The sequence below is a fragment of the Myxine glutinosa genome, chromosome 5, assembly GCF_964187855.1.
Source record: "Myxine glutinosa chromosome 5, kmMyxGlut1.1, whole genome shotgun sequence".
Classification (NCBI taxonomy): Eukaryota; Metazoa; Chordata; class Myxini; order Myxiniformes; family Myxinidae; genus Myxine; species Myxine glutinosa.
The window spans coordinates 140,365,041-140,391,060 of record NC_136265.1 but is presented as its reverse complement, the minus strand read 5'-3'; the positions used below and the strand labels follow the sequence as shown (position 1 = coordinate 140,391,060).

At 43.1% G+C, this 26,020-nt stretch overlaps 1 protein-coding gene across 3 annotated transcripts in view; it reads left to right on the top strand.

Annotated features, from left to right (window-relative positions):
• LOC137426979 (glucagon-like peptide 1 receptor) overlaps positions 1–26,020 on the top strand; it is a 146,185-nt gene that overhangs the window by 12,884 nt on the left and 107,281 nt on the right. For 2 of the 3 annotated variants that reach the window (XM_078778801.1, XM_068116053.2), the window contains exons 3-8: positions 6,613–6,709; positions 12,015–12,122; positions 20,801–20,925; positions 21,765–21,868; positions 24,674–24,830; positions 25,083–25,242. In XM_078778801.1, coding sequence (XP_078634927.1) covers positions 6,613–6,709; positions 12,015–12,122; positions 20,801–20,925; positions 21,765–21,868; positions 24,674–24,830; positions 25,083–25,242 — 751 coding nt within the window. The remainder of the gene's footprint in view (positions 1–6,612; positions 6,710–12,014; positions 12,123–20,800; positions 20,926–21,764; positions 21,869–24,673; positions 24,831–25,082; positions 25,243–26,020) is intronic. The other variant, XM_068116054.2, reaches the window with a different exon arrangement.

Here is a 26,020-nt window from a genome sequence, read left to right as displayed (position 1 = left end):
TCTCCCTCAGAATTCCCTACAGGATAAAGTCCTACCTCAGCCATCTTGAACCTTGAATGCTGTCCAAGGCCTTCATTTGAAGTGCCATGGACTTCCCATCTGGCCCCCTTTGACGTCATTGTTTATAAGGCCCTAGGTGTCCTCGGCATCTCATGACAGGAAGCTTTGTCTCAGGGTCTGCTTTTCACTTGCTTCTGACAAATTGAAGGTCTTACTATTCCCTACTTCTCACCTTTCCACCTTGACCCCCTTGGGTCACAAACATGTCACCAGAAGCCATTACCTTGTTACCCTCCTCATGTCTAAACTTAAGGTTCACCTCAATTGATTTCTCCCCCTCTTCTCTCATCTGTGGAACAGTCTTCCTGAGTCTGTTGTATCACGCACCTCTATCCAGAACTTCAAGTTTGCTTTCCACTTGTGGGATAATATTTTTCTTTCATGTGATGGCAGAGGAAAATTTCGTTTTTCAACTACCACGCCCTCTGCAAAGCGTCGATTAAGCCAAAGCACTTTCTTGGTTTATTGGTGCAATACAACCTTGGATGGGGTGCCACTCCAACACAGGAGGCCAGGGCAGGAATCTGGAAGTCAGCGGGTCGGTGATATCTCGCTACCCTGGGATCTTTAACGTTCACCAGCTAATACTGGCGGACGGGATGCACAGTTGAATGTCCATCCAAGGGACGGAACACACATCGGTTCTGCCAATGACTATCACTGTAGCCTGGTGTTGGCTTAGCGGTTCGGGTGCTGGCTTGGGATCCTGGGATCCTGAGTTCGAATGCCGATTGATCGCTGAATTAACACCAGGGGAGTTGACTCAGCCTGTCATCCTTCCGAGGTCGGCAAATTGAGTACCAGTTCACTGGTAATTCACTGTGTGTCGTAAGAGGCGACTAACAGGGTTGGTGGCAGGAAGGGCATCCGGCCATAAAACATTGCTTCAAAAAAGGACCACGGTCTCCAAAAAAGGCCAACCTCTGCTCTGCGGCGAAAAATGGCCTCCAAAGGTGGTTCCAATGACTATCACTGTGCCTGTGAAACACCATATTGAACATTTCACACCCAACTGTAGAAACATCTTGAGTAAATATTTGGGCCTGAAAAAGTCCTGATGAAGGACCAGAATGACAGCAAATCTAAGAGCAGATGTCTCGGTTATACAGGGTGTGCCATTTATCTATTCCCAGTTTTAAAGCCTTCTAATTCTGTTGCTAAGAAACAAAATCGAACAAAATATTTACAGGATATAGGGACATATTTCAGGTTTGTGTGGTGAAAATGTTGGTGAATTGTTATCACAAGTCACAAGTTAAAATGTTAGTTATCACACGGGGTGAGGTCTGGCGAACGAAGGAGCCAGGGCATATTGGGCGCCTCCTTCGCCAGACCTCACCCCGTGCCATTTCTTGTTGTGAAGCTTTCTTAAGGGTAATGTTTACTCAGTTCAACCAGATGCCTGAAAGAGCAGATTCCAGCAACTTTTGGAGAAACTACGATCGGAATGCGACAGGAAAATGGTCTTGGAGTATCGCAAAAGGATGCACACACTGCTTGAATATGATGGAAATCGCATCGAATTTCATAACTAATTTTGTACACTTCTGAATTCAATATAATTTTTCCCACAAAACTTGAAATATGTAGCTAAATCCTGTAAATATTTTGTTAGATTTTGTTTCTTAACAACAGAATCACAAGACTTCAAAACCGGGAATATATAAATGGGCCACCTTGCATAATGGGAGAATCCGGAGTGGTTTCTAGCTGAAGTTGCAACCCGAGATGAAATGTGGGTTTATGTGCCATTTCCATCCCAAAAGTATAGCTTGGAGGCACCCTTATTCCAATCCGGCACACAACTTTCAAGTTATAGTTTATAACCACCTTTAGAGGCCATTTTTCCCCGCAAAGCGGGGGTTGGCCTTTTTCGGGAACCGTGGTTGTTGTTGTTTTTTCGGTCCCCTTTTTGAAGCAATGTTTTACGGCCGGATGCCCTTCCTGACGCCAACCCTTTTTGCCGCCTTTAACGACAAACAGGGAATTACCAGTGAACTGGTACTCAATTAGCCGACCTCTGAAGGATGATCAGGCTGAGTCAACCCCCCTGGCGTTAATTCAGCAATCGACCGGGATTCGAACCCAGGATCCTAGGATCCTAAGCCGGCACCCTAGCCACTAGCCCAACACCAGGGTTTTTTTCAAGTTATAGTTTATCAGCTGGAATACGATACGACCTCCATCTCTTGGTGTTCGAAGGGAATTATTAAAATAGACTATTTATCTTATTATAATAGAGCAAACGTATATGGTTATGTTTGTTTATATGCGACCAAACGTTTTCTTCTTCTTCAAAACATATTAATACCCAAAACACATTCCGTGAATTCTTAATTACGTTTAGACTGCTGAGACCCCTCAGATCTTTGACGAACCTATAAGTCCCCCAAGACCCTTAAGACCACCAAGACCCTTGAAGACCCAAAATACCCTTAAATACCCTGAAGACCCAAAATACCCTGAAGACCCAAAATACCCTGAAGACCCAAAAACACCCCGAAGCTCCAAAAGCCCCTGAAGACCCAAAATACACTGAAGACCCCAAAGACCCCGAGGACCCCAAAGGCCCGGAAGACCCAAAATACCCTTAAAGGGCATGAGGATCCAAAGGACCCTGAAGACCTAAAAGACCCCGAAGACGCAAAACACTCCGAAGACCCAAAACACCCCAATGACCCAAACACCCTGAAGACCACAAATACCCTGAAAGACACTGAAGACCCAAAACACCCTGAAGACCCCAAAGGCCCCGAAGACCCCAAAGGCCCCGAAGACGCAAAACACTCCGAAGACCCAAAACACCCCAATGACCCAAACACCCTGAAGACCACAAATACCCTTAAAGACACTGAAGACCCAAAACACCCTGAAGACCCCAAAGGCCCCGAAGACCCCAAAGACCCTGAAGACCCAAAACACCCCAAATACCCAAAATACCCTTAAAGGTCCAAAGGATCCAAAAGACCCTGAAGACCCAAAACACCATGAAGACCCAAAAGACCCCAAAGACACCGAAAACCCAAAACACCCAAAGACCCAAAATATCCTTAAAGTCACAGAGGATCCAAAAGACCCTGAAGACCCAAAAGACACCAAAATGGTCAAATATCCTATCCCTCTGAAACGACGTGTGGTGAGGCACGCGGAGCTCGCCGAGTCACGCTAGTATTTACAACTAGGAAATACAGCAAGTCTGACATGTCAGTTTTTGCTAAAATTATGCAGGAAACTTCGAGGATCAAGATGTCGTTTTTCCAAAGACAATGGTCCATCCCAAACCATCATCATGTTGCAATTCCAAAAGCAGTAGAAATTGGTTTCCTAAACGCGCAGGTTTTCTAGATTTGGCCTCCTTCGACTTTTATTTTTTGCTTCCAAACATGAAGGAAAACATCCATGGATATGTCTTTGAGGATATCAATGGAACTGTGGTTGTTGTACAAGAGTATTTTGAATACCAAAAGAAAGGCTTCTCCTACATGGGGGAAGATTCCAGCTTAAAGATGCTTGGTAAATGTTTAAGGAAGGGTGCTGATCTTTAGAGAGATGCAGGGTGAGAATGCATGGTCAATTGGTCATACCAATGCATACGTCTTATAGCTCATAGGTTCAGGATACATGGTCATACGAATGCATACATCCTATAGCTCATAGGGTCAGGATACATGGTCATACGAACGCATACATCCTATAGCTCATAGGGTCAGGATACAGGGTCATACAAATGCATACATCCTTTCGCTCATAGGTTCAGGATACATGGTCATACGAATGCATACATCCTATAGCTCATAGGTTCAGGATACATGGTCATACGAATGCATACATCCTCTAGCCCATAAAGACAGAATGCATGGTCATACCAATGCATACCTCTTATAACCCATAGGGCCAGGATACATGGTCATTCCAATCCTACAGCCTACAAAGTCAGGAAGCATAGTCATACCAATCCTACAACCTACGGACAGGATGCATGGTCATACAAATCCTACAGCCTACAAAGACAGGATGTATGGTCATACAAATCCTACAGCTGACAAAGACAGGATGTATGGTCATACAAATCCTCCAGTCTACAAAGACAGGATATATGGTCATACAAATCCGACAGCCTACAAAGACAGGATGCATGGTCATACCAACCCTACAGCCTACAAAGTCAGGAAGCATGGTCATACCAATCCTAAAGCCTACAAAGACAGGATGTATGGTCATACAAATCCTACAGCCTACAAAGACAGGATGTATGGTCATACAAATCCTACAGCTGACAAAGACAGGATGTATGGTCATACAAATCCTCCAGTCTACAAAGACAGGATATATGGTCATACAAATCCGACAGCCTACAAAGACAGGATGCATGGTCATACCAACCCTACAGCCTACAAAGTCAGGAAGCATGGTCATACCAATCCTAAAGCCTACAAAGACAGGATGTATGGTCATACAAATCCTACAGCCTACAAAGACAGGATGCATGGTCATACCAATCCCACAAAGACAGGATGCATGGTCATACCAATCCTACAAAGACAGGATACATGGTCATACCAATCCTACAAAGACAGGATGCATGGTCATACCAATCCTACAAAGACAGGATGCATGGTCATACCAATCCTACAAAGACAGGATGCATGGTCATACCAATCCTACAAAGACAGGATGCATGGTCATACCAACCCTACAGCCTACAAAGTCAGGAAGCATGGTCATACCAATCCTAAAGCCTACAAAGACAGGATGTATGGTCATACAAATCCTACAGCCTACAAAGACAGGATGCATGGTCATACCAATCCCACAAAGACAGGATGCATGGTCATACCAATCCTACAAAGACAGGATACATGGTCATACCAATCCTACAAAGACAGGATGCATGGTCATACCAATCCTACAAAGACAGGATGCATGGTCATACCAATCCTACAAAGACAGGATGCATGGTCATACCAATCCTACAAAGACAGGATGCATGGTCATACCAATCCTACAAAGACAGATGTAGGGTCAAACCAATCCTTCAAAGACAGGATGCATGGTAATACCAATCCTACAAAGACAGGATGCATGGTCATACTAATCCGATGAAGACAAGATGCATGGTCATACTAATCCGATGAAGCGAAGATGCATGGGCATATCATAACTTTATCAGTTGCCAACTTACCTGCAACAAAGTGGAGTTGCCTCAGGAGATGAACTGTTTGGCTGTCCCATAGGTAGTTATATCCAAACATACTTCTTAACTGTTGTGGTGTTTTTTACTCCCGTCAGTGAGTAATGCATTCGATCGTGTCCGTGTGTGTGTGTGTGTGTGTGTGTGTGTGTTTGTGTGTTTGTGAACAAGATATCTGGAAAAGTTCTGAACGGATTTGGATGAAAGTTGGTGGGATGATTGCCCTTGGGATAAGGAAGAATTGATTAGTTTTTGGTGAAGCTCAGGATATTATTCCGGATCCAGGAATTTTTTGAAGGATTGTTTACCATTGGAAGATAGGGCTCATTTTTTAAAACATTATCTTCTATATATTCTATATTTAACATTGTGATATGAAAATTGTTTTCATATTTGTTGAAAATGTAGTTTAAACTCGTGGTTATGCGTTAGAGCGGTGTATTTTGTTAGCAGCGTCGTCTTCAAGGTTCTTTTTTTTTCTTCTAATAAAGACATATTCTGTCATTTTAAAATCACCAAAGTGTGTATTCGGTTTCCCCGTTTCATAAAATGTATCGTTTGATACGTATAATGCTTTAAAACTGTTTTAGTTTTTTTTAACCTCAGAAGAGATATCAACATTAATACCTCAGCGAATGTCAATCGCGGTGTCAGTATTTGATGAACTCATAAAGACTTAGGTGAGTTATAAGTGTGACAAGCATGTGCATGGGATTCTTCCCAGAAGAATGAGTGGTCGCATTAGCTTGTACGACTTAAAATGAGCGAGTTTTGTTTTGACGTTTGGGCCAGTTTTACATGTTGTATCCCTAAGGAATGAAACGAACGTTTTCCTGGCTTACAATTTATTTGAAGTCACACATGCCTCAAAATACACTCACTTATATAGAATTGAACGCTGAATCCGAAAATGTAAGTGAAATTGCCTTGTTTTTTTTTTACATTATCTTCTATATATTCTAAATATATATCTGTGCAGTGTCTGTCTTGTGTTGTCTTGTCTTGTGTTGTCACTGAACTACTCCCTCAAACTTTTGTGAAATCGTACTATTCCAACTTGACCCACGGCGGGAGTATGCGTTCTGCTGAGTGGCGTTCTAGTTTTACCATGAGTCACATTAACACTTGCTGCAAGTAAACACACACACACACATACACACTCACACACACACACACACACACACACACACACACACACACACACACACTATAATTACTCGGATACACTCTGTCTAAGGTAAATGTTTTCCATGACAAATGTATCCATTCAGGTTCATGATAACTCCACTGTTCATGGCTACCGAGGGTGTACACAAATACATTCATTCACCTTTATTTCACATTGGCGTCTTGTACTACAGGTGAACGCATCACTTATGAAGGAGACATATCAAAATTGGAAGCTTTATGCCGAGGAATGTCATAGAAACCTCAGCACTCATCCATATCCAGAGACTGGTGAGCAATGAACATGATCAATCACCTCCAATGGGTGTTCTTTATGCTTGCTGCATTCTCATTATGGATTCTCATTGCTACATTATACATGAGATTATCTAGACAGTGAAACCACCATGGTGTCCCCAAAGCTTCGCCTTCCAGTTTGGGATGTTGTGCATAAAGTAGATGAGAAATGTGAATGTGGTGATGTAATGGTAAAATGGTGATGTAATGGTTGCCGAGCTGTCACCTCGAGGCTAAACTTGGCCATCTTGATGAATTGCCAATATAAACTTCATGAAATGCAAGTTAAACTGGTATTTACAGGGTCACAAAGGTCACTGGGAGATAGAAACATTCCAACTTTTTTTAAATTAAGCCCCTCAGCTTCTGTATTACAATTGTAAGCCCATTGTTCTCTTATGTAAAGTGTAATAATGCACGTGCTAAGAATAGTTATATTATACAAATACAGACTTGGCATTTAATATGGATTATTTTTTTTGTGGGGGTGAACTTACTTTTCAAGATGTCTTAGAACCAAAAGTTCATTGGAATTATGTTGAAATTATTCTAGATTTTGTTAATGTGACCTTTAAAAGAAACAAAAACCACATTTGACATTTCGAAACAAATAAATTGATCCTTGAAAGTGATGTAAACTGATATCGAACTCAATTCATGGACAGTACTGTGTTAAACTTCTGTACGTTTTCCAGAAGTATATCTTTATTTTGCACATTAGCCAAATTTTTTTTTAACAAAAACAAAAGTTAAATTACGACTAGGATTACGGACAGTAAAATCACTGTTCAGTACTTCGTGTAACCCCCACGAGCATTCAGGAGAGCACGTACACGTTGAGGCATGCTGTTCACGAGATTTGCCAAGGTTTGGACAGGAATCGCTTGCCATGCAGTGACAATAGCCTGCTGCAATTCACGCACAGAGGTCGGCTGCTGGTCCAAGTGGTCGATTTGACGCGTTAATTCTGCCCACAAGTTCTCTATCGGATTCATATCCGGGGACATGGCAGGCCACTCTATATGCTCTACACCACGGTCAGCAAGAAAGTGTTGGATCATGCGAGCACGATGAGGCCGTGCATTGTCATCTTGGAAGACAAAGTTTCCTCGAAAGGCTGCACGAGCAAATGGAAGCAATGTTTCTTCCAGAATGGCCCTGTACTTGAACTGGTTCAGGTTTCCATTCAGAACAACCAGGTCAGTTTTGCCCCCTGCATGAAAAGCAGCCCAAACGGTCATCCCACCACCTCTAGCTTGGACTCTTGGCACTATACAATCTTTGTTGTAGGCTTCATGAACTTGTCTGCGCACTCGGACGCGGCCATCTTGACGATAGACCAGAAATCTAGACTCGTCACTGAAGATCACGTGATTCCAGTGTCCTGGCTGCCATTGACGGTGCTCTCTGGCCCACTGCAATCGGCGCTGGCGGTGTTGTCTGGTTAGGCGTGGCTTTCTCAGGGGACGCCTGGCACGATAGCCTGCTTGAACCAGTCATTGGTTGACTAGCCTTCTGGATACAGGCACATTTGTCAGTTGCTGCCACTCAGCCCTAAGCCGATTAGCTGACTTGGTACGGCCATTGCGGACTAACCGGTGCAGCTGGCGATCATCCCTCCTTGTAGTTCTGCGGGGACGTCCTGGCCTCGGTATTGGAGTAGGGACACCCCTCTGAGCATTTCGTTTCAGGGTCTTTGACACCTGACCTTGAGTGATGCCATACTGCCGAGCAATAGCACGCTGTTTCATGCCGTAATTTCGTAAAGCCAACACTCCATGACAAACAGCATTGTCGAGTTGACGGACCATCTCCAGAGGAAGCGGCAATAACTTTTGGAGACGTGCAGCAGTTGTTTTCCACTAATACAGAACGCAACAACACTTGTATACCCGACTGTGAAGCCAATCATCAAATGCACCTGTCCGTACATTTTGCCACGCCACCTGTGATATAATCCTGTTGTTGACTTCTTGCTGCGACAGACAATCAGTGACATGGTTCTTTTAACAAATAAATCACCAAAGTGTAAAAGAAACTCACCAGATTGATATACTGAGTTAAGAAAGTAAACCCAAGTCAAGAAGAAAAAAAAATTCCATATTGAATGCCAAGTCTGTAATTTTTTTTTAAATATCAATTTGCATTCCAATCCCATATGTACCATAATACCATGTGATGCAGAGCCTTGGCTTGGCCTATGCAGTTTCCAGGCCTGGGGTCATGCTGGGAAGCTTGCCATCCCTCTGCCAGCAGTACTCAGGGCAAGATATTGGAACAAAGGACACTGTGGGATATTTAAAATCCACCAATTAATGCAGGCAGATGGAACACACAGTTTAACGTCCATCCGAGGGAAAGCACACACATTGCTGAATCACTAATTAAATAATTCCCCATCACAGGCCCAATACCACAAACTCATGCAGACACAATGCTTGCTGGTCATTGTAGGCCGATCCTGCACGTGATGAGCGAAAGCTTCAGGCACTGTTTTTACTAACTTCATGCCACAATGAAAGATTGATAACACCTTTATTAGTTTAACAGAGTATGTACAGGGTATGTCAATACATATTATACAGGGTGAGCCAGAAATCTGGTTATTTTTTAACACTCGTGTAAAGGTAATAAAAAGTTGTATTTCAAAACAAATTCTCACAAGAAAGTGAAATACATAACATGTCATTTATTTGTGGAAAAGAACATCCAGGAGATGCGCACCATTTCGTCTAACACATTCCTCCAATCTTGGAAGCCAATTAATTCATGACGTTCTGCAACATGGCCACGTCAATATCATCGATTTCGCGTCTGATGTTTTCCATAAGTTCATGAAGAGTTTGTGGATGGTTAATGTGCACTTTGTCCTTTAGATATGACCACAATAAATAATCGCATGCAGTCAAATCGGGTGACCTCACTGGCCATGGAATATCGCCGTTTCTGGAAATGACATGCTTTGGAAAGAGCGCCCTTACAGTAGTCATGGACACTCTGGCGGTGTGGGAGGTTGCACCATCTTGCTGAAACCACGTCATTGGGCTCACTTCTGCAAATCTGTTTAATTCTCTGGAGAGGAAGTTACAAACCATATCGGTATATCGAGCTGCAGTAACAGTGACGGCGTTTCAGTTATCGTTCTTGAATTTGTAAGGCCCTATGATGCCGAACGACGAAAGTGCACACCACACTGTGACTTTGGGACTGTGTAACAGTTTCGTGTGCATTTCTCTTGGGTTTTCGGCTGCCCCAAAACGAGTATTTTGCTTGTTGACATCGCCACACAGATTGAAAATGTGCTTCATCAGACATCAACAAATTGTTAGCAACGTTTTGATTTTAATTTCCGTCCATAAATGAAAGCATTCCCTCGCAAAGCGAAAGCGCGTTCTTCACCCGACCTGTTCCACATGGTCACTCAAGTGTTCTATGCCTGCAAAAAATAAAACAAAATCAGTTGAAAAAAAATGCATGTTATGTACTTCAATATCGTGAATGAATTTATTTTGAAATACAATTTTTTATTTCCTTCACACTAATTTCAAAAATGACCATATTTCTGGCTCACCCTGTATGTATATATATATATATATATATATATATATATATATATATATATATATATATATATATATATATATATATATATATATATATATATATATATATATATATATATTGTCCATGCTCTTATCCTTTGTTTTAACTCAGGATAATGACCTGACTGAACTTGAGTTGCTGTGTTGTCATCATTTACACCAATCATGAAAACAAACATTTCTTTCGTACAAATTTATTTGTAATATTGTTGATATTATTTATTCGTAATTTATTTGTAATATGGTTGATATTATTTATTTGTAATTAATTAGTAATATTGTTGATATTATTTATTTGTAATTTATTTGTAATATTGTTGATATTATTTATTCGTAATTTATTTGTAATATTGTTGATATTATTTATTTGTAATTTATTTGTAATATTGTTGATATTATTTATTTGTGATTTATTTGTAATATTGTTGATATTATTTATTCGTAATTTATTTGTAATCTAAAAAAGTCTGATTCATACCAAAGACTTGTTTTTTTTTATGGTATGTGCTGTTGTTTTGCTTGATAACCTGCATATAAAAGGATAAGAGCACGGACAATCCCCATAGGTTGGCATCTATGAGGAGGAGGAAATTCCTCCGAAGGGAATTCCCCGCCAAGTGCTGTGACGTCGCTGGTACCCAGAGTGCCTAGGGAAGTGACGGCACTTCCCCAAAGCTCAGCGTCTGTTTGTCTAGTCTAACAGACCTGTGTTGTGTCTCGTGTATTCATCGTATGCCCATGTGTGTGAGATGGCACCATTTTTGGTTTTGATGCTATATAAATTGTGGTGTGGAGAGCCTCTTCGGAGGAAAGCGGGTAGAAAGACAAATACTCAGAGAGTTGGAGATTTGAAGTTTGAGAGGATTTCCTTACTCTGTTGGGATGCTCGTTTTTATATATTCCCACAAATGTGAGGGCCCTTTCAACCTTTTCTCCTTGCGTCCTTCTCACCTTGCGTCCTTCTCTCCTTGCGTCCTTCTCACCTTGCGTCCTTCTCTCCTTGCATCCTTCTCTCCTTGCGTCCTTCTCACTTTGCGTCCTTCTCTCCTTGCGTCCTTCTCACCTTGCGTCCTTCTCTCCTTGCGTCCTTCTCACCTTGCGTCCTTCTCTCCTTGCGTCCTTCTCACCTTGCGTCATTCTCTCCTTGCGTCCTTCTCTCCTTGCGTCCTTCTCACTTTGCGTCCTTCACTCCTTGCGTCATTCTGTCCTTGCGTCCTTCTCTCCTTGCGTCCTTCACTCCTTGCGTCCTTCTCTCCTTGCGTCCTTCTCTCGTTGCGTCCTGTTCTCGTTGCGTCCTTTTCTCGTTGCTTCCTTCTCTCCTGCATCCTTCTCTCCTGCGTCCTTCTCTTCTTGCATCCTTCTCTCTTTACATCCTTCTCTGTTTGTGTTATTCTCTTGTTGCGTCCTGCTCCCCTTGCGTCCTTCTCTCCTGTGTCCTTCTATCCTGCATCCTTCTCTCGTTGCATCCTTCTCTGTTTGTGTTATTCTCTCTGTCAATCCTTTCATTTGCTTTCTTTCAAGATCACACCCTGTAAATATAGAATCGTTGATTGTGTAGAATTTCTAAATCCTACCCTAAATACATTGGTAAGCCATCCAGTTTATCTTCTGCCAAATTTTGCAACAAAGTAAGAACAATCATCATTACCTCTATTATCTTTTTTTTTTAATTGACGCTGGTATTAATACTTTTTCAGGTGTTTTCTGCAACAGAACTTTTGATTTGTATGCTTGCTGGCCAGACACCTTCGCAGGAAACAAAGCGACCGTTCCTTGCCCCTGGTACTTGCCGTGGATTGACAGCGGTAAGTGTTCCCGGAAATACATCAATCTCCACCTGGAATGAAAGTTCACTTCCATATTCTGGTTAAAGTAACCTGGAGATTTGTGAGACCAGTGCAAGTAACTTTTCATGAAATTCAAAATTTTAATCTTTGCATTCAGATCAGGGGTTCATCATCTTCTTTGTTTATTTATATGTATATAAATGCCATTGTCTCTCTGTGGCTGTCTGTCTGTCTTTCTTTATTCCTTATGCGCGGTCACATCTTTTAAGTTACAAACTCCAAACTCTGGGTACAAATACAACTTTATGTGGTGACATAGGCTATGTGTTCACGGCCTCATACGTGATTGTGGGGGCTCGGAGGGGGGGGGGGGCATAAATTCTCTATGTCAATGTGTACCATGTAGCACCACCTGGTGGTGGTGGCAGAGGGTATTACAATTTCCTGTTTTACCTGGGCAATGCTGAAGTTAAAGGACTCTTCTTACGGGTACATTTGTCCACCTTCCTTTCTCTCTCCCCCCCCCCCCCCCCTAATATACCGAAATATATATATCGATGCATTACTAACATAATTGCCTTCGCCGATTTCGAGACGACTTTTGAACATAACGCAATTTGTCAAATACTTTTGTGCATAAGGCTGCTGGGCCATAGAGGTTCACGGTTCACGTTTCACGGTTCACGTTTCACGGTTCACGCGTGTAAAGAAAAGTGGACAAACGTAGTATGACTTGCTCTGGGCCATAGAACGCCTTTCATGTTTCACGTTTCACGTGTCACGTTTCACGCGTGAAAGGCGGAATGAACATGCACACTTTTTCTATGCGTGAACACGGAGATCTCGGTCGACCTGATTATTTTTATATCGGTCTTTTGGAAAAAAATTAAGACTGAGTTTATGACAACACAAATCTATAGATTGAATTTAATGAAAACAAATATAACTTTGTAAGCGCAAGAGAAGAGAGGTCTCACCACCCAGTCTGAACGTTTTCAAAAGTAGACTCGCTAGACTACTAGACAAATTACCCTAGCCTAGATCATCACGACCAACACCACATTATCCAAATTAATAGGTACCAACCTGAGAGTAATGATGAGCTTTTGTTCTGCTTCGATCGATTTTCTCCAGTTTGTTTGACCTGGCTGTAGATGTTCCAGGACGAGGGTCTTCAAGGCATCGTAAGTCCTGTATGACATCCTGGTATAATTGAAAAACAGTTCTTCATCGGGATTGTCAAGCAGATAACGGAATGTTCGGTGGAATTCACCACGGGTTTCTCTCAGAAGGAAGTGCTCTCGGCTCCAAATTCTGTGCCTTTTTCTCTTCCTCCGTCTTAGTAGAAGCAGAATGAGGCAATCTTCTTCATCCGAAGAGTCCATGTTGACGGTTACTCGGCCAAAGCAGAACTGGCGCGCAACACGTGAACAGCCAAGCGTGAAATCCTATGGCCCAGGGTCCGCTTGTTCACGTGAACGTGAACCGTGAAACGTGAAACGTGAAACGTGAACCGTGAACCTCTATGGCCCAGCAGCCTAAGGCAATTTTTCCAAAAATAAAAATCGCGTTTTTTGGATCGAAAATTAGTTTAATCGTCATGAAATTTTCTGGAGAAGTTGGGTATAGTTAGGCATTCTTAATAGTGAATAAAATTTTTTTGCAAAAAACGATCGAAGGCAATTATGTTAGTAACGTATCAGTATCGATATATATATATTTATATATATATATATATATATATACATACACACGAGGGTGGTCCAAAAATTTGAAGATTGGATTTTCATTTCTCCACAAACCTGCCCCTATTCCTATTGAAGAAAGTAGTTTGTGGTGAAAATTTGAGCTTGATTGGACAATATTTAGAGGTTGCTCAAAATGTTGACAAACTTTAATGACTAATGAGATACAGAATTTTTAGCATCATACATTAATTCATAGATAATTATCTATTTTCAATTACTCAAATTATTTATTATTGTTGGCTTGCACTTGTCTTCAATGGTATGACCAAGAGATTGTGCAAAAGCACTGGCCACAACCATAGCACGCCGATCTGAGAGATTTACTCTGTCCAGAGTTGCCACTATTGCTGGAGTGATCACCTTGATGGGAGCCTTTTTCGCCTGTTTGGCAGAAAATGGACTTTGGAGTTTGAATTCATTGTCCCCTGAATCGGAGCTTTCAATCTCAGACTCATCATCATCATCATCAACCACAGCCGATGTTGATGGAACAGATTGCATTGCTGTTCGAGTCTCAGCAGCATGTTTCCTCTTTCTTTTATCTTCATTCTCAAGCCTGAACCACTTTCTGTTCTCCTTCACTGCCAGAGTGCTGTCCACAGATCCCATACGTGAACTTGAGGGATCCTCACTCTGCATGAGAAGGAATGCTTTGTCTTCTTCATTCGTCATTTTCTCAAGCGCATCATTTGGTGAGATATCGAAGAGGGATTGAAGATCATATTTGAACATCTGCTCCTTCACTCTATAGTTTTCGAATGTCTTGGTTCTATTTTTCTTTACCAGTTTGTAGGCATCATACAACTTCAAAAGTTGGCGCTCATAGGAATCTACTCTGCACTGGAATTCGTGCTTTCTCCCAGTATGCACACAGCTTGTACAATAAGTTTGGCACTTTCACGAATTATAAGGTGTTCTTGTATGTGATGGTACACCATTTTCTGCAATGTGTGTCCTTTGGTTGGTAGTCCCCCACATATTATTTCCTTTTCAGACTTGCCCAGCAACCAAACTGTGGAAGAGCTGCGAGTTTCTGTCATCTGAAAAAAACAGGATAAACTAGAACGGGCACTCGGTAGAGCGCATACCTTCGCCGCAGCTACTGTTCTGTACTTGGCATGGGAGTGTAGGGAACAGAACAACAAAAATACGATTTTGACCTTTTCGTGACCTTGACCTTGACCTTTGACCCGATTGCTCCCAAAATCTAATCAAATGTGTCCCGTATAATAACCAATCATCCCACCAAATTTCATGCAATTCGGTTGAATACTTTTTGAGTTATGCGAATAACATACACACACACACACAGACATACAAATAAATACACAGCGATCAAAACATAACCTTCCGCTTTTGCGAAGGTAATTAAAAATGTTATTTTTTGAACAACCTCAAAATAAGTTCCAATTGACCTCATATTTGGTTCATATGATCTTTATAAACATAGGAACAAGGGCAGCCTTGTGGAGCATCGATTTCTAATAGTATTAAATATTACATATATCTGTGGACCACCATAATATACACATACTGTATATCTCTCCCCTCCCCCTCCCCTTCAACTTTACCCTTCCCCCTTTTCCCCCTCTCTCTCCCCCTTTGTTCCTTCCCCCTCCCCATTCTCCTACCCCTCCCCCTCACCTTTCCCTCCCCCTTTCCCTCCACCTTCCCAGGGAAAAGCCAGGTACTTCAGCTCGTAGAACTACAGACTGGCATTTAATATGGAATATTTTTTTTGTGGGGGTGAACTTACTTTTCAAGATGCCTTTTTTTTTCTTCTTTTTTTTTGTACACAAGATCGAGGCTCGTGAAAGAGCTAACATTAATCACACAAAAAGTCAAACCGACACACAAAACAAAAAATAAGGGGAGCGGCAGACAAGATGGGGAGAGAGGGGGACATTTCGAAGCAAATAAATTGATCCTTGAAAGTGATGTAAACTGATATCGAACTCAATTCACAGACAGTACTGTGTTAAACTTCTGTACGTTTTCCAGAAGTATCTCTTTATTTTGCACATTAGCCAAAAAAAATTTCAACAACAACAAAAGCTAAATAATGACTGGGATTACGGACAGTAAAATTACAGTTCAGTACTTCGTGTAACCCCCACGAGCATTCAGGAGAGCACGTACACGTTGGGGCATGGTGTTCACCAGATTTGCCAAGGTTTGGACAGGAATCGCTTGCCATGCAGTGACAATAGCCTGCTGCAATTCACGCACAGAGGCAGGCTGCTGGTCCAAGTTGTCGATTTGACGCGTTAATTCTGCCCACAATTTCTCTCTCGGATTCATATCCAGGGACCTGGCAGGCCACTCTATATGCTCTACACCACGGTCAGCAAGAAAGTATTGGATCATGCGCGCATGAGGCAGCCGTGCATTGTCATCTTGGAAGACAAAGTTTCCTCGAAAGGCTGCACGAGCAAATGGAAGCAATGTTTCTTCCAGAATGACCCTGTACTTGAACTGGTTCAGGTTTCCATTCAGAACAACCAGGTCAGTTTTTCTCCCTGCATGAAAAGCAGCCCAAACGGTCACCCCACCACCTCCAGCTTGGACTCTTGGCACTATACAATTTTCGTTGTGGGCTTCATGCACTTGTCTGCGCACTCAGACGCGGCCTTCTTGACGATAGACCAGAAATCTAGACTCCTCACTGAAGGTCACGTGATTCCAGTGTCCTGGCTGCCATTGACGGTGCTCTCTGGTCCACTGCAATCGGTGCTGGCTGTGTTGTCTGGTCAGGCGTGGCTTTCTCAGGGGACGCCTGGCACGATAGCCTGCTTGAACCAGTCGTTGGTTGACTAGCCTTCTGGATACAGGCACATTTGTCAGTTGCTGCCACTCAGCCCTAAGCCGATTAGCTGACTTGGTACGGCCATTGCAGACTAACCGGTGCAGCTGGCGATCATCTCTCCTTGTGATTCTGCGTGGACGTCCTGGCCTCGGTATTGGAGTAGGGACACCCCTCTGAGCATTTCGTTTCAGGATCTTTGACATCTGACCTTGAGTGATGCCATACTGCCGAGCAATAGCACGCTGTTTCATGCCAGAATTTCGTAAAGCCACCACTCCATGACAAACAGCATTGTCAAGTTGACGGACCATCTCCAGAGGAAGCGGCAATAACTTTTGTAGACGTGCAGCAGTTGTTTTCCACTAATACAGAACAGAACAACCCTTATATACCCGATTGTGAAGCCAATCATCAAATGTACCTGTCCTTACATTTTGTCACGCCACCTGTGATATAATCCTGTTATTGACTTCTTGCTGCGAAAGACAATCAGTGACATGGTTCTTTCAACAAAGACATCACCAAAGGGTAAAAGAAACTCACCAGATTGATATACTGAGTTCAGAAAGTAAACCCAAGTCAAGAAAAAAAACATATTCCATATTAAATGCCAAGTCTGTATAAATGTCAATCTGTCTGTCTGTCTGTGTGTGTTACCTATACACTCCGTTAGCTCTGGATGTATTTTGACCAAATGTGACACAGAAGTAAAAGGTAGTACCGGCCAGGTTTTAGCGGGGATCACAGCTCCTTCCACTGCCGGGAACCCCCCCCCCCTCCCCGCCCCCCTCACCTCCGGGAAAAAATTATGGGATATACTTCCTCACTGATGCTGTTGGTTTGAATAGCGCCACCTTTGGTGAAGTTGAGCACTAGCAGATGGATTGAATTTCCCGGACAAATACCTGACTGTGTTACGGATTCGGCCCTAATTATTGTTGGTATTATTATTATTGTTGGTTCTCAGTAAGGGTTATTGTGGTTAAAAGGTTTAATAGCGCTCATGACAAAAATGATGCCGGAAATCGAATAGGGCACCGGAAGAGGTGGGGCGAAGAAGAAGAGCGCGGGAGGCAGAGGTGAAACGAGGCGTTTGGTAACAGCTCCACACCCAGCGTGGTCGAGAGTCCATGGAGAGGGAACTTTGAGTCTTGGAAAGGAATCTCGTGCGATCGTTGATATCGCTGGTGCTGGGGAAAAGCCTGCGGAGCCAGGTACAGGTGGGAGATTCCGGAGAATCTTCGCCTAGCGGCTGTGGCCCGAGGGAGAACCGACCGCCATTTCGGGGACCTCGCGCGTCGTTCGCGGACCCTTGGTTAGTCGCGTCCGCTGGTCCCGCCCTCCGGTGGTTTGCCGAGGATGTGTGTGCGCGACAGCAGCCTTTGAAGAATACGGTGCGGTTCGCGACTGCACGGTGTATGTGCACGTTTGGAAAGCGTCTTTGGGATCCCTCTTTCCACCGCCAATTGGGGTTGGCTGGGACCACGTGACGGTCCCCACCTTACCTACATCTCCTTACCCGCCTCATCGCCATCGCCTCTTCGCCGGGAGCACCGTTGTGTTCTAGAGACATTGAGAAGGGCTCTGCTTCAGTCCCTGGGGGTGCCGTGAGTCTGAGATAGGGTACCATCTTAAGATTGGATTGCAGGGTTGATTGCCGCATTGTTGTATGGTGGTTTTTTGTGTGCTTTTAATACAGACTTGGCATTTAATATGGAATATATTTTTTGTGGGGGTGAACTTACTTTTCAAGATGTCTTAGAACCAAAAGTTCATTGGAATTATGTTGAAATTATTCTAGATTTTGTTAATGTGACCTTTAAAAGAAACAAAAACCACATTTGACATTTCGAAACAAATAAATTGATCCTTGAAAGTGATGTAAACTGATATCGAACTCAATTCATGGACAGTACTGTGTTAAACCTCTGTACGTTTTCCAGAAGTATCTCTTTATTTTGCACATTAGCCAAATTTTTTTTTAACAAAAACAAAAGTTAAATTACGACTGGGATTACGGACAGTAAAATTACAGTTCAGAACTTCGTGTAACCCCCACGAGCATTCAGGAGAGCACGTACACGTTGAGGCATGCTGTTCACGAGATTTGCCAAGGTTTGGACAGGAATCGCTTGCCGTGCAGTGACAATAGCCTGCTGCAATTCACGCACAGAGGTCGGCTGCTGGTCCAAGTGGTCGATTTGATGCGTTAATTCTGCCCACAAGTTCTCTATCGGATTCATATCCGGGGACATGGCAGGCCACTCCATATGTTCTCCACCATGGTCAGCAAGAAAGTGTTGGATCATGCGAGCACGATGAGGCCGTGCATTGTCATCTTGGAAGGCAAAGTTTCCTCGAAAGGCTGCACGAGCAAATGGAAGCAATGTTTCTTCCAGAATGGCCCTGTACTTGAACTGGTTCAGGTTTCCATTCAGGACAACCAGGTCAGTTTTGCCCCCTGCATGAAAAGCAGCCCAAACGGTCACCCCACCACCTCTAGCTTGGACTCTTGGCACTATACAATCTTTGTTGTCGGCTTCATGCACTTGTCTGCGCACTCGGACGCGGCCATCTTTTTTGTTTTTTTTTGTTTTTTTGTATACTGAATCGAGGCTCATGAAAGAGCTAACATTTATTTCACCAACAAAACAACCAGACAAACAAAATATACAAAAAGAGGGAGCGGAAGACAAGATGGGGAGAGAAGGGGAAGCACACAACCACAACATTTGAGAGCAGGGAGAAGTGTGGGAGGGAGAGGGCTTGGGGGGAGGAGGTGTGGGAAGGGGGGGGGGGAGAGGTATAAAACACAAGGGGACCGAAATTAGCGGGGGTAGTTTTTTTTTGTATACTGAATCGAGGCTCGTGAAAGAGCTAACATTTATTTCACTAACAAAACAACCAGACAAACAAAATATACAAAAAGAGGGAGCGGAGATGCATGACGATAGACGATCATGATGTCTGATCGATGACGATGCATGACGACAGATCTTGACGATAGACCAGAAATCTAGACTCGTCACTGAAGATCACGTGATTCCAGTGTCCTGGCTGCCATTGACGGTGCTCTCTGGCCCACTGCAATCGGCGCTGGCGGTGTTGTCTGGTCAGGCGTGGCTTTCTCAGGGGACGCCTGGCACAATAGCCTGCTTGAACCAGTCGTTGGTTGACTAGCCTTCTGGATACAGGCACATTTGTCAGTTGCTGCCACTCAGCCCTAAGCCGATTAGCTGACTTGGTACGGCCATTGCGGACTAACCGGTGCAGCTGGCGATCATCCCTCCTTGTGGTTCTGCGGGGACGTCCTGGCCTCGGTATTGGAGTAGGGACACCCCTCTGATCATTTCGTTTCAGGATCTTTGACACCTGACCTTGAGTGATGCCATACTGCCGAGCAATAGCACGCTGTTTCATGTCGTAATTTCGTAAAGCCACCACTCCATGACAAACAGCATTGTCGAGTTGACGGACCATCTCCAGAGGAAGCGGCAATAACTTTTGGAGACGTGCAGCAGTTGTTTTCCACTAATACAGAACGCAACAACCCTTGTATACCCGACTGTGAAGCCAATCGTCAAATGCACCTGTCCGTACATTTTGCCACGCCACCTGTGATATAATCCTGTTGTTGACTTCTTGCTGTGACAGACAATCAGTGACATGGTTCTTTTTACAAATAAATCACCAAAGTGTAAAAGAAACTCACCAGATTGATATACTGAGTTAAGAAAGTAAACCCAAGTCAAGAAAAAAAAATAATTCCATATTAAATGCCAAGTCTGTATATTGTTTGTTCATAACCCTTGGTGTGGTTTCATAATTATTGGTTAATTTCAACCAAGGATAACATATCTTTCTGCCGGGGACCCTCTCGGGGTTCAGAGGTTTACCGAGACCAGGGTATAGGGGAGGACCCCGTAACAACTGTCATCTTCTGTGGTTACTCTCACCAACACCATGGCTAGCTTTTACAGTCGCAAAGCATTAACCATCCTCTTCCTGCAGAACGTTTATTTTATAGGTCCAATTGCCTGTTTTCTTTTTGCTACCTGCACACATGGAGACAGACAAAGGTGCCATGTGTGTGTGTTGGGAGCGTCGATGGCAATTCTCCTCTTTTTCCTCCCTGACGTCAGTGGCAGAACGCACGGTGCACCAGGTATGTGCGACCGATGGACATTGGCTGCGAGTCGGAAACTCCTCTCTGATTTGGAAAGACCACTCCGAGTGTGAGGACACGGAGCTGTGGAAGCAGGAAGAGGTGATTATTGGTTTAGTTGTGGAGGTTTGGGTTGTAGGGGATGGTGGTGATATTGGGGTGATATTCTATAGGTTCTTGAGTCAGACTGGTGCCCTGGCAGGTAGCTAAGTGATATGCTCATCCACCTTTGAGTTGTCTAGCTGGGGTTTAAATCCTGACCAAGAGCTATAAACTGTCACCTCGGTGTTTCCCATGCAGGGCCAGGCATCAGCATGTGTTCCGTCCATTGGAAGGACGTTCAGCCAGAGGACCCCTCGACCACCACTGATCGTTGGTGGACATTAAAGATCACAAGATGTCTTTCGAGGCACCCTGAACAAATGACGAATTATTGGCCCTGACTGCTATGAAGGCAATGGCAAACCACCCAGTATGACCTTTGCCAAGAGCCTGCTTCAGCAGCGCCAACGATCTGCCACATGGAGACAAAATTCCATGAAAAATTTTGGAGTGACATCGAGTCGATCAAATTCAATATGACAACAACAATGAGACTCATTAAAAGGGGATTTGTTGGAGTCTTCTGTTGTAAGACCATTAGGAAGGAAATGCCATCGTTGACAAGAACACTTGAATCTGCAAGTTGTCCAATGACCCATTTGTACAGACATTGAGATGTGGAGCTTTCATTATATTTTATCTGATAACAATGTATCTAATATGGTGGTAACTGCTTTGGACTGGAAGATGTAAAGATGTGGCTGTGACCCTCTAATGTGACCCTCTAATGTGACCTTCTCCTTTGACTCTCTCCTGTGACCCTCTCCTGTGACCCTCTCCTGTGACTGCCTACTCCGAGCCTGTTTCTTTTTTTGAGGAGCTGCTCGCATGTTCTGCAGAAGCAGGAAGCAATGCTGAGGACTCTTCAGATGATCTACACCGTTGGCTACTCGCTGTCGTTCTGCTCCCTCGCTCTCTCCATCTTTATTCTGCTCTCCCTCCGGTGGGAATGACCGTGTGGGATCAAAAGTACCTTCTATGCGTTTTGCTTTGTGTTGCTTGTCTTTGAATTTCACACTAATTTATTCCTTTAATTCTGCCCTAATAACAAGAAAAAGTTCCAGTGTGTGTCGGCCACTGCCAAAGCAGCTTTGTTGCTGGAGAAATTCACTGGGTGGTTTGCCTTTGCCTTTCCAGTCTGGGCAGGATTTTGGAATCTGATCAGGGTATCTGGGTATGGTCTGCTCTCTACAAGCCTATTTATTAGAAGGCACTCGATGGCCTTCTCTTTGAGAAAAACACCGTTGTGTCTTCATAGAGTCCAACAGTGGCAACCGATGCAAGCAGGCGGGACAGCCGGCTTAACGTGTCTTCCGATCTGTATGGCGACGCACTAGGGTGACAGTTTATCGTCGGGTCGGGAATCAAACCCAGATTAGACAGCCCAAGGGTAATCTACTGGCGTAGCCGTGTGACCCAAGAACAAAGCAAAGGAAAGCGTTTAGTTGTGGGTGTGGAACAAGTGAATAAAAAGGCGGGAAATTCAGACAGATCCCCGAGGGGGGAATGACCGTGTCCCAACCTGCCTGTGCTGGAAGAAAGATTGGCAGTGAGAGCGCATTCCTGCCTCGAGTGTGCAGCCCTTTCTGCCAAACATGACCATAACAAACAGGAACGAGTAATCAGATTGCAGACCCTCTCCAGGATGTGTTTTGGTGGTTTTTAAGGCTTTTGTGTTAAAACAAATATGGCGGCCGAACCACGTGACCGATGACGTCATCTTTTTTTATACATCAATTTATCCCGAGATGACGCTCAAGAAATTTCAGCTTCATCAGATCAAGTTTTGTACTTATCGAATTATGATGTCATAATGGAGGCACCTTTGACATTGTCATTAACATAGGTTAATTCCCCATGGAGAGTTCTTTACAATGAGCCATGTCTCAATTTTTTCTGTTCAGCACTTTTGGAGATATCGTGGTGCAACGTTTTGCCGTTTTTCCAAGATGGCGCCCGTACCACGTGACCTATGACGTCATAATTATTACAAAGCTTCTCGGCCATGTTATTAACCCAACATTTGTGGATTATATAGAGTACAGTAGATCTTCGCTCAGTTCTGTAAGTAAACCTTACTTCACGGATGTCGGGATTCCTCCAAATTTCTTCATTTAGTATTATAAAGAGCATTAGCGACTCTTTAAAAGCTGAGCATACGTGTTTGTGGTTTATAATATTTTTACTTCCTGTAGAAGCCAGGAAGCCAGTCCCACAGAAACGCCATTATAACTACTAGGGCATGCCCGTACTATATATATGCCCGTACTATATATCTATCTAAAATTATATCCCCCCCTCTCTATTTACATGAAATGGTTTGGTCCATTCGCAACGCCAAAGCGAACGGCGAACGGCTTGCGAGTACAGTGACAATCCCCCCCCTCTATTTACATGAAATGGTTTCGTCCATTCGCAACGACCACAGAACCCCCCCCTCTATTTACATGGAATGGTTTGGTCCATTCGCAACGCCGGCACACGCGATCGTTCGCTGCTCTCTGATTGGTTGAATCGTTTTTTGGACATAGCTCGGTAAGTAATTGTCCGATTAATATGAAACCTTGAAAAGGCACATCCTCGGGTCCCCAGCAATATACCTGGCAAGTTAAAAGTATATCGGACCCGTGGTTGTCGAGAAACAGCGGTCACAGACAGACAAACGTACAAACGTACAGACAGAGATTACTGGAATTATAGATAGATAACCCACTGATTTGAAAATATATAGAACGCTCATACTCCGTGAAAAGTGTAGCCGCCGTGTCGCCATCTTGGTTAGCACGACTTGGCCGACTCGCTTCGCGGATCTCTTTTGTTTTGAACGTGTCCCAGATTTTAAAAGCCAGACAACTGTTAAAATGCCATTTTGTGCGGCAATAAACTGCTCCAATCGGTTACGGAAGGGTTGTGCAAAGACGTTTCACAGCTGTTTCAAAGACGTTTAATTCATAGTCCGTAGTGCTATGGAAGTTGTGAAAAGGAAAAGATAAAGGAAAGTGTTGTAGTAACTGTGATAGGTTTCCCATTGAAAAACGATCACACAAAAGGTGAAAAAACGCAATCGCTTTTCACTCTGAATTACGCATGACGGAAATCACCATCGCCCAGCATCGAGTGCCAACCAAGATGGCGCCCGGTAGATACATCTCCATCTGTGTGGTGTGAATGGCAATGGTCATTCTATATATTTTCAGTTCAGTGCTATAACATATTTATACACATTATCACTGCAGGAAAAACGCCTTGGGAAAGTGAGATTATTAGTATTGTTTTTTAATAACATTAATAATATGCGATTTATATCATTAATTTTTATTATGAAAAGCGTCTTTGGAATCTTTGGAAAAACGCCACGATAAATCTTCTTCTTTGGACAAACACCACGATAAAGCTAATTTAACATTGATATACACCTCAACACGCAACCCCATTGACGGCAATGGCAGGGAAAACCGGCTCGGGGGAGAAAACCTCCTTGGGGAGGGGGCAAATGAATGTGCTACAACCTTCATAATGTAACCCTTGGTCATCCTGTAAAGTTTGGTTGAGATTGAATAAGTAAGGACGGAATGTATTGGCGTCAAAAATTCATCAGACAGACGGACAGACACAAATTGCGCATTTTAGTAAGATTTGGTCATTTATACATTTTGCGAGAGGTGATTTTGATTTTGTTATTTGATGATTTGATGATTTGGTGACTTTGTTTTTGTTGTTGTTGCTGCTGACTTGCTGTGACTTCCAGGCGCCTTCATTGCACCCGTAACTCCATTCACATCAACCTGTTCACCTCGTTCATGCTTCGAGCCGCTTCGGTGCTCTCAAAGGATGTCGTCCTTCACTCCATCTTCCCATCCACGTCCACCGAGCCTGACGATTGGCTCGTGTTCCTCAACAATCAGGTCTCTGTACTGGTCTGAGTATCCTCTTGGAGTAGAACCTGAGTGTGCACATGAGATTTGAGCTACTCCATTCGGGTACCTGATATTCATGGCATGCTGACCAAAGGTTGCTCGTATGGTGCACACTCAGTCTGATATCGCTTTATGCTGTGGATATTTAACCTCCACAAACAATGCAAGCACATAGAATGTCTGGCTTAATTCTCTCGATCAGATCACCAGCCAATCAGATGATGCATCCCCCTTTTCCAGGTGTCATGTGGTTGTCGTGCGAGCTACGTGCTGATGCAGTACTTTGTGGGAGTGAATTATTATTGGTTACTCGTCGAGGGTTTATTCCTTCACAACCTGCTCGCAGCACGGATTCCCTCTCGGAGCACGTGCTTCGTGTACTACGCCATCGTGGGCTGGGGTATGTCCGTGCAGCCTCACTCTTTCAATGGGGTTTTATTTAATGGCTTGCTCAATTGAGATTGCGTGTGTCTGTGTATGAGATCTGTACGAGATCTACATCTGTGTATGAGATCTACATCAATTGAGATTGCGTGTGTCATATATGCATTTGCTCAGAATATAACGTCAAGTTAAATCGGCCGTGAGATTGCAGCTTGGTGCATATTTTCAAATCCCAACAAAACATCTATGTCATATATATATATATATATATATATATATATATATATATATATATATATATATATACATACATATATATATATATATATATATATATATATATATATATATATATATATATATACATATTGACTCGCTACGCTCGCCTCACCACACATTGCTACAGAGGCACGGGCTTGATTTAACTGAGGATAATGACTGTATGTTGTATGTTAGTTACTGTGTTGTCATGATTTACACCAATCATAATACAAAAATTTCTTCTCTACAAATTTATTTAAAATACCGGTATTATTACATTATTATAAATAATTGAAGTTGGAGATTTAATTTGAAAAATTAAATATATATATATATATACATATATATATATATATATATATATATATATATATATATATATATATATATATATATATATATATATATATATATATATATATAAAAGAATATAATTTCAGTTCTCCAACCTAATGAGCGCACGCTGTGACGTCACCGCCACGTACGTACTCCTTGCCTGCCAAGCTCCGGAAGAGCCATCTGACAGTGCGTAA